General features: G+C 35.7%; 1 protein-coding gene across 1 annotated transcript; it reads left to right on the top strand.

Annotated features, from left to right (window-relative positions):
* The first annotated feature begins 369 nt into the window (after positions 1–369).
* On the top strand, positions 370–7615 carry LOC132180813 (arogenate dehydratase/prephenate dehydratase 1, chloroplastic-like). Its single transcript, XM_059593776.1, has 11 exons — positions 370–1078; positions 1838–1905; positions 2021–2113; positions 2377–2577; positions 2760–2840; positions 2933–3028; positions 5008–5085; positions 5173–5262; positions 5348–5415; positions 6292–6373; positions 7238–7615. Exons 1-11 carry the CDS (start codon positions 793–795, stop codon positions 7292–7294), a joined length of 1200 nt encoding a protein of 399 aa, XP_059449759.1. The 5' UTR covers positions 370–792; the 3' UTR covers positions 7295–7615.
* The last annotated feature ends 1291 nt before the right edge of the window (positions 7616–8906 follow it).

The raw sequence follows: 8906 nt of genomic DNA, 5'->3' as shown, positions 1-8906 counted from the left end.
TTCTAGCATTCTTTTATTTATTTTTTTAGTTTTCTTTAAAAATATTTATGGTATTTTTGTCATTTGGGGATAGATTATATCCGTAGACATTAATGCAATCTTTAGTTTGGAATAACATTGCAAATGAGTGTTATATTTTTTGAAAAAATACTTAAGATGTCTCAAAAGTACAATTTAAGTGGGTTTATAAATTATAACTAACATAAACTAATTAAGTGTCCAAATTAAATCACAATGATCTTAAAACTGTAAGATATATATTGTTACAATGAAAACTTTTTTTTTTTTTTTTTTTTTTTTGAAGCGAATATCAACAAAGTTGACATGTGCACGTAAAAGCATTCAACTCTCTCAGCCTCAGGGATAAGGTCCCCACACAATATGAGTCCACGTTTCGCAGGTTGCTCAGCTAGTGAGGCCGCGGTTCAGTGTTCGAACTTCGGACCTATAAACGTGGAAATTTTTGATTTACTTGATGCATTTTGAGCAGTTGTTTCTCGAATTTTTAACGTCTCTATCTGACTTCACAGAGTATACAATCCAAGATTGAACGAGTCTTACAGAGGAGGCGTGTTGCACGACCTTAATTTTTTCACCTAATTATCACGCGCAGTGCTTCTCATCTGCTCGACGAAAGTCCTCACCAACACTCTTAATCTTAAAACACAAGCTCCGTTTCAGTTTTTCTTGCTTTCCGCAGCATGCGCGACAAATTCCTTTTTTCAACACCATTTCTCATGGTTCTGGAATATAGCAAACGTTGCGAGGAAACATAATTGTTTTGAAGTTTTGATGGCTTTGGAGTCCGTGGTTGTCTTCGGGGGCATTATTCCGCAATTGGGTTTGAAAGATTTGGGGTGTAAGCCATCTGGGTTTGCATTGAATTGGGTAAATGGGTCAGAGAAAGTGTGCAAGCGGATGCGTTCTGGTGGGTTTTCAGGTTTCTCAGCTTGCCGGTCAATGCGGTCTGTGGAAGACGAGAACAAGTCCAAGCGGGGAACGAAGTTGCAACGAGTAGTTGATCAGACGGAGAACAATGTTTCAAGGAGATTGCAGAAAGATTTGAGCTCGTTGCCAAGTGGGTTATTTAATAGCATTTAATCTAATTTATGGATTTTGTTTCGTTTCGTATTGATGATGTTAATACTGGATACAGATTTGAGCTCTTTTCAAGTGGGTTATTTCTTTGCAGTTTGGGTAATGCATGAATTAAGAATATTTGAATTATTCATACTGTGATGAAGTGAGGCTTAATTTTATTGGTAACTTGTGGGAGAAGTAGGTTTGAGCATCCTTGCAATGTACTTCTCATTTAGTTATGTAAAGCTGGTTTTTTTACAAGCGTTGGAGGCTAGGGTAGAATTTTAAGAACTTATGATCGATCTCAAAGATGTAGAATGTTGTAAGTCAATATGGAAAAAGAGAGAACAGTTTTCTTCTTGTTTTCATAATCTTTTAATCTTAAGGAGGATGTGATGTTTTCATGTTATTTACCACATAGAGGATCTATGAGTTGCACGGGAGTAGTTTGGAAACTAGGTGAGGGGACTAAAGCCTAGCTGTTGAAGTAGGTTTGTCTCTGAAAGAAAGGAGATCTTTTACTGAAATGGTAATAGTAAGGAGTGGAAAGAAGTGTCCATCAAATAAAGATGAATTGTAGCTTTTTGAAAAAGTGTCTCTAATACAGATGAGATATTAGAAACAATACTTGATTCATTTTTCTTTTTTTTCTTTTTTTTTTCACATGATAAATTAGGAACTGGATAAGCATACTGTACTTTATGTGTAAGGCATGCTAACTTTGTGCAACTACTTTTCAATATGTTGACAAGTGCAGAACCATTATCTGTATCTGATCTTTCTTCTACTCCTAATGATGGTTCAAAGATGCAAGTAGCATTCAAGGTATGGTGTATAGTCGTAGTCGCTGGTTTGTAAATCCAACCAATAAGATCAATATTACTAGCTGCTAAAGATTAAGTCAACTGTTATTCCTAATGTGGTTGTATGCATTTTGTAGGGGTTCCTGGGGTCGTACAGTGAGGATGCTGCACTAAAAGCCTACCCTAAATGTGAACCTGTTCCTTGTAACGAGTTTGAAGATGCATTTAAGGTTTAGTATGACATATTGTAATAATCCGTAGGCTAAAATTAGGACATCAAAACAGAAATGCAATCGTCTATACTTTCTAATACAACTTCTAAAAGCACAACATTACTTACCATAACATGTGGATTCAACATCCTTGTGATGACTCAAATATCAAATGGGAATGGTTATGGAAATATTCAGGCAAAAACATAACTAGTGCAGACACCTTCAAATACGAGTTCAGACTAATTTTTGCTTCATTTATTCTTGTGCTTTATTTGCAGGCTGTTGAACTATGGCTGGCTGATAAAGCAGTTCTCCCAATTGAGAGTTCTTCAGGTGGAAGTATCCATCGCAATTACGATTTACTCCTTCGTCATAGGCTTCACATTGTAGGTGAGGTGCAGTTGGCTACTACTCTCTGCCTTCTTGCTCTACCAGGTGTCAGAGCGGAGCAGTTGAAACGTGTTCTAAGCCATCCACAGGTCAAGCTTTTAATTCCTCTCTCTCTCTCTCTCTCTCTCTCTTTCTCCTGTTTCTGCAAGGAGGAGAGGAATTTTTTCCATATTAAAACTAGTTATACTGGCATACTTATTTGTTATCCAATCTGCATGGTCCAAATGTTTGACCTTTCCTCATTTATAGCTAAAATAATTCTTGCTTGCAGGCACTTGCCTTAAGTGATATTCTCCTGAGTAAGTTAGGTGTTGCCAGGGAAAATGTTGATGATACAGCGGAGGCTGCTCAGGTGATTGATAGATGTCTTTAGTACTTGTTATGATTTCTTCTAAATCATGCCATTGAATGATTTTAATTTGACACGCTTAACTTTGGTTTTAGTATGTAGCCTTAAATGGCCTGAGGGATGCTGGCGTTATTGCAAGTGCTCGAGCTGCAGAAATGTACGGGCTTAACATACTTGAAAAAGGAATCCAGGTAATTTACTCCTCCCCCAACCCCTATTTACTTTATGTCTAATTTTATCCCCCACTTTGTTGTCAAAAAAGTGGATAAGTAGAAAGCTTGGAGATCTTTTTTTTTTTTTTCTTGGTTGGTAACTTACATAATATTCAACTAAGTTCTGACTTAAACCGCAATTGTGCCTCGCCTCACACGAGTTTAGGTAATCATCATCAGAAGCCTTGACTTCTCAAGCTGTCTCTACTCTACATATATTGCCATAAACAAACCAATAAATGGTTTATTGCGAAAGAGAGTAGGTGACAGTGCTATAAGTAAGTGTAATACTGCAGGCAACTATTTACCCATTCATAACATTGTGCAGCAGTGATGCCAGTGATGTTCCTACCTGTGGTGTGGTGATGGTGCAGGAAATGCTGCTGCAGGGGCAGCAGTACTGACCTCCTGTGCTGCTCATTATATCCTTATTTAATGAAGATTGAACGCTCAAAATCTTATCACCATATTTTCTTTCATTTTTTAGTCCGTTTTAGTAATGTTTGCATTTTCAATGGGCAAAAGGAACAAAAAATTTCTGCGTAAGTTATACGTTTAGTCCTCCAATTTCTATTAATGTTTCTTTTGTTTCTTTATTCATCTAGTTGCAGCAATGATATCCTCCATAAATTTGCTTCAGTTTTGTCTTTCTTCTGTTGAAAGTGAGTCCAAAGAGTCAGTAGCATGCTAAAATTGTTGTCATGACCGACTCATGTCGCATATCTAAATTAATAAATATCCATGTGGAACATATATATTTCCATTTAAAGGTAATATGTAAACTAAAAAAAAAAAAAAAAAATCTTGTTATATATACTACAAGTACAACTTTTTGTTTTTGTTTATCTCTCCATTTTCCTCCAAACCTTAACTAACCCTGTGAGACACTGCCACCCCACCATTCTCTACACCACACAACAATCACAGCCCAACATTTCAGACACACCTAAAATGATGCCACAATCACTCTACTACCCCCAAATCATCTGCTTATCTTGATCATTGTCAAACAATCTGGTGTTGTCCTTCATGGTGCAAAGGAAGACTTGGTCATCAATCTAGTTAGCTAGGAAATTGAGGGATGATCAATGGATGGATACTTGTGGATGTTTGTGTCTGGGTGATTTGGGGGAGGTCGATGGTGCTGCAACAACTGACTGATTGTGGGTGATGCAATGACTATGTGGTTTAATAGGTTATGCTTTATAACCAGTTGTCAGGTTGCGGGTAATTTGATGGTGGGTTTGATTTGGTGATGAAAGGGTTTTAGTTGACATGGCTATGCCACTGCCATGTAAACTGGCCACATCCACAATTTTAATCACATGGTTGGTTCTGTGAAATAATATTAAGAGTTGCTCTCCAACATTGCTATAGTTAGAAGAATACTGATGAAATAGAAACATTAATGCAAATTGAAGGACCAAAAATGTAAGTTACCCAAGTTTTCTGTTTAAGCCTTGTATAACTGGGGCTAACACTTTAAGAATTTAAACCTGTGTATAACTTGTGTGTAATCATGTGCTTCTTTGAAGCCGAAGGGTGTAAATCAGGATCCAATAGAGCTAGCATATCTCTTGGAGAATACTATGTGCTGACCATCAGTTTAGTGGACTAGCTCTTTGGAGAATTCCCAATGTCATGATGATCATGACCCCTCCTTCAATTGATTTTTTTTTTTTAATATCTTCAGAGGGGCAAAAGCTTACAAGGGAGACTAGCACTACTGCAGTCTATGTATGTGATTTAAGATCCATGCAGTATTAATCCAGAATTCCTATGCTACTTTAAATATGTGAATTTCTTCACACCATTTACTCTTGAAGAAGTTTTTTCTATTTGAGGTGACACACATTATTTTCAGAATTTTCTCATTGAAGCTAATGATACTTGATTATTATGTTATTTTAGTCATTAGAAATGCCACTTATTTTGATTCAATTCCATGGCTTATAAAGGATGACTTTGATACTATCACTCGTTATCTGGTACTTGCAAGGGATCCAATAATTCCAAGAGCTACTAAGCCCTTCAAGGTACAAGATATATTTACCATAAAGATTTTGCTTCATATATTTGCTAAATAATTTTTCAATGTTGAATATTATCGTCCTTAATTTCAGACAAGCATTGTATTTACTTTGGATGAAGGCCCTGGAGTTTTGTTTAAAGCCTTGGCAGTGTTTGCACTGAGGGACATAAATTTGACTAAGGTGTGGGAAAATGAGTTTGTTTTAATTAGTCTTTTGCTTTATAAAAATGCTTTGGCCATGAAATTTGATCTCTATGCAATTACAGATTGAAAGTCGGCCGCAGAGAAAACGGCCATTAAGAGTAGTTGATGATTCCAACACTGGGAGTGCCAAGTGAGTCTTGTCTTCATGACTTATTAGGACCAGATAGACATCAAGTTCTGCATTAGATAATACATGTAATCTGTTAGTTTTTTTTAAATTTTTTTTTTTTTTTTATCAGTAAGAGTACATTGGAGTGACTTTCATCAAAACTATGTTGCATTGTAACACATAATTATTATACTTTAGGCATGCTTAACTTTGAAAACCTAGGAGATAGGTGCAGCAACCAATCCCAATATTTGTAAACACTCTAAACCAATAATATTATTATGCTGTTGCATTGAATTTTTAATTTACTTTCATCTCTTAAGTAGTCCTTATTTTGGCTCTCTCCAAATTAGAATATTTGAAGCCTTGAAATATTTTAGGACCAGCTCATCTTTAGTACCAAACTTTCTGGATTCGTTTTTCCTACTATGATCCCTTATCTCAAAAGTAAATAATCTCTAACAAGTAAATATCTCACGGTTGCTGCAGTGTCAATCCCTTTTCTAAATGTCATTCATTCATTCTTTTCTAAATGTTAGCTTCCTTTGGCAACTGTCACTAATGAAGTAAAAGATGCTGTTATCACAATCGTAGCGTAGTAGCAATGTTTCATAAACCTTAAAAGAAGTCAATGGTAAGGGAGTATAAGGGTGCTGCACTTCCTTTCTTCCGTTTATGGCAGAAGTCGTATCATACATGTAAAAATTTACTGTCTTAATCCTAGTTTCTGGTCTCGATTTGTTCAAACTGTCAATATTTGGTTCAAGTGTATCAAAATCCCTGTTAAATATCTTTTACGGTGTGCTTTTCTTAACTTTACAAATTGCGGTTTTTTTTTTCATATGGATTGAAAATGAGATTGCTGTTGCTTTATGATTAGCTCATTTGTGGCTGCAGATATTTTGACTACCTTTTCTATATTGATTTTGAGGCTTCTATGGCAGAGCCCCGTGCACAAAATGCTTTAGAACATATGCAGGTTTTTTCTTTATCACTCTCCACTATGCAAATTATGCCCTTCTAATAGTACTTCTGTCTTCTCATCACACAAAATTCCTTGTAATAATTACTCAAAATTTTGGAATGGCTTAATTGAAATTTTTGAGCATTCTCCGTTTTGATGATGAAATTTTGAAGCAGAATGTTTCTCAAAATTGCAACTGTAAATCTCTCTCTTTCTCTCTCTATATTTGTATTATGTTATATATACACATAAACATTGCACCCCCCTTCCTTGAGCTCCTGCATGTCACTTTCAGTTTTACTGTCTTTTTAGAACTCTTGTAATGCACAACATTGTTGCATGAACATGTCCAATCTGTCCTACGTTTGACTTTTGATAGAAAAAAAAAATGTTCATCCTTAGTTCTCTATCTTGTTGTTAGAGGTCAAGAGCACTGCAACAGAAGCTGCATTGCATACTTTAGGAAATGACGTTGTTGACTGTTCTTGGGAACTAAGAGAATGGACACATGATTCTTAGCCATGTCCAAAGAGTTTCTTCTCATCAATATCCAATTCATTATGTTTCTAACCCTTCATGAATATAGTCCTTTTCAAACATTTGATTTAAACCTTTCACTCCATTGTTAGTTGTTGGATGGCTTAAGTAGTTAAGTATCTCAAGGTCAATGCTAATTCTACACCGTGCACTGCTTTATATCACTGACCGATACTGAAGCCCTATGCTGCTGTCTTGCCTGGAGTTTTCTGAACATAAGATCATTCTTTTATGCTGTCAGTGATTATTTCATAATGATTTTTCACATTGATGATATACCATTATCGTTCTATATCATGCAAACATACTGCTGTTCTTGAGCTAATGTTATTTCTTTTGCAGGAATTTGCAACATTCCTTCGCATACTTGGTTGCTATCCCATGGATACAACAATATAATTTCTGGTTGCTTTGCAGTCCACGCATACCTGTTCAAGCCAGTGGCAGTGGGGAATTTGTTCAATTTATGAATAGTATATGGGATCTTCGAATAGACAAGGTTGCATCAGTACCAGACCGTGGTTGAATGATTGGTCTCTGATCCCACATCACACTTTATTTAAGCAATTTAGATTTGTCTAGCATGTTCATGAGCAATTTGAATACCATGGAGGTACTTCCTTGTTCTCTTTTCTCCTTATAGCTAAGTGCTTTTTCTTATATACTTCCTGCGCATATGAGGACGCTTTACACTTTTTATATACATCTTGATTACTTTTATATATATATATATATATATATATATATATAGAGGTGGGACTGGGGGTGGATGGATTTGTTTGGTTGTTTTCAGGATAATGATGGATTCTACCAAGAATATAATTTCAGATGCTTGCAAGCTATTCCATACTTATGTGGGAGATATTGACTGTAATCAAGAGAGGACATTAAAGTGTTGTATCTGTCATTTTCTCAAAAAAACTTGAAAATTTTCTGTTTAGAGCTTCTAGAAATAAGCTAACTGAAGACACTTTGAATCTTTCATACCGTGCATTTTGTCAGAATCATCTTTCTGTGTATAGGGAAGCCTTTGCCAATGGGCAAAGCTTAAGTTATGGCCATAGCTATAAAAATATTAGGGATAAATACATTTTACCCCTCCAAAGTGTCACTACTTTGATATTTTAGCTACCAAAGTTGAAAAGTGACATTTGAACCCCACAAACTACTAAATTGTGACAATTTAGCCCATGTGTGAGGTATTTGTTTGTTTTTTTGAGAGTTCAGAGGTTAAAAAGTCACGTGCACTTGTCCAAACAAATGGAAAAATTTAATGAACGAGCTCAATTGTCCTAGTTTGGTTGTCTATGAGGTTTGAGTGTGACTTTTAAACTATGGAAGCTAAAATGCCAAAGTTGTGATAATTTGGGATGGTGAAGTGTACTTTTCCCAAAATATTAAGTGTTGGTGGCCATGGAGAACGAAGACAAGAGGGGAGCATGGTGGTGTTGGTTAGGGCAATAGTCGAGTCAAGTATTGCATATTCGGGCTTGGCTTAGCTCAATCACATATGTATTTGAACTTGAGTTGAATTTTAGATTCATGTTTGAACTTGGCTCACCAAGACCATTGCTCTATTCGAGCTTGGCTCAAACTCGGCAAGGGTCGAAAGCCGAGCCGCAATTGACTCAATTTTAGGGAAAAATTACAGTTTATTCCTTTAAAGTTGACAGCGTTTTTCAATTCAAACATCAAAGTTTCAATTTTTGCAATCTACCCCCAAAGTTTTAAATTTTCGTAATTTGACCAATTGTACCAAAAATTTCCCATATTGCCCCTAATTTTTATTTTTAATAAAAAAAATTTTAAAAAAAAATTCGGTGCCATTTGGCCATTTTTGCAGACCCAAATTTATTTATTTTTTCATAAAAAATAAAAATTATGGGCAATATGAAAATTTTGGAATACTATTGGTCAAATTGAAAAAAATTGAAACTTTGTGGGGATAGATTGCAAAAATTGAAACTTTAGTGTTCGAATTGAAAAATGCTGTCAACTTTAGGGGGGTAAA

Source organism: Corylus avellana, chromosome ca5 (genome assembly GCF_901000735.1).
Source record: "Corylus avellana chromosome ca5, CavTom2PMs-1.0".
Classification (NCBI taxonomy): Eukaryota; Viridiplantae; Streptophyta; class Magnoliopsida; order Fagales; family Betulaceae; genus Corylus; species Corylus avellana.
The sequence above is the reverse complement of the archived record's forward strand: the minus strand, read 5'-3'. Positions and strand labels throughout refer to the sequence as shown.

Bases quoted from the DNA above. Each gene is read 5' to 3' on its own strand.
- LOC132180813 (XM_059593776.1), top strand. From the start codon at position 793: ATGGCTTTGGAGTCCGTGGTTGTCTTCGGGGGCATTATTCCGCAATTG. The intron at 1,906-2,020 runs GTATGGTGTATA...TGCATTTTGTAG, and splicing joins AGATGCAAGTAGCATTCAAG to GGGTTCCTGGGGTCGTACAG. The intron at 5,416-6,291 runs GTGAGTCTTGTC...TTGTGGCTGCAG, and splicing joins TCCAACACTGGGAGTGCCAA to ATATTTTGACTACCTTTTCT.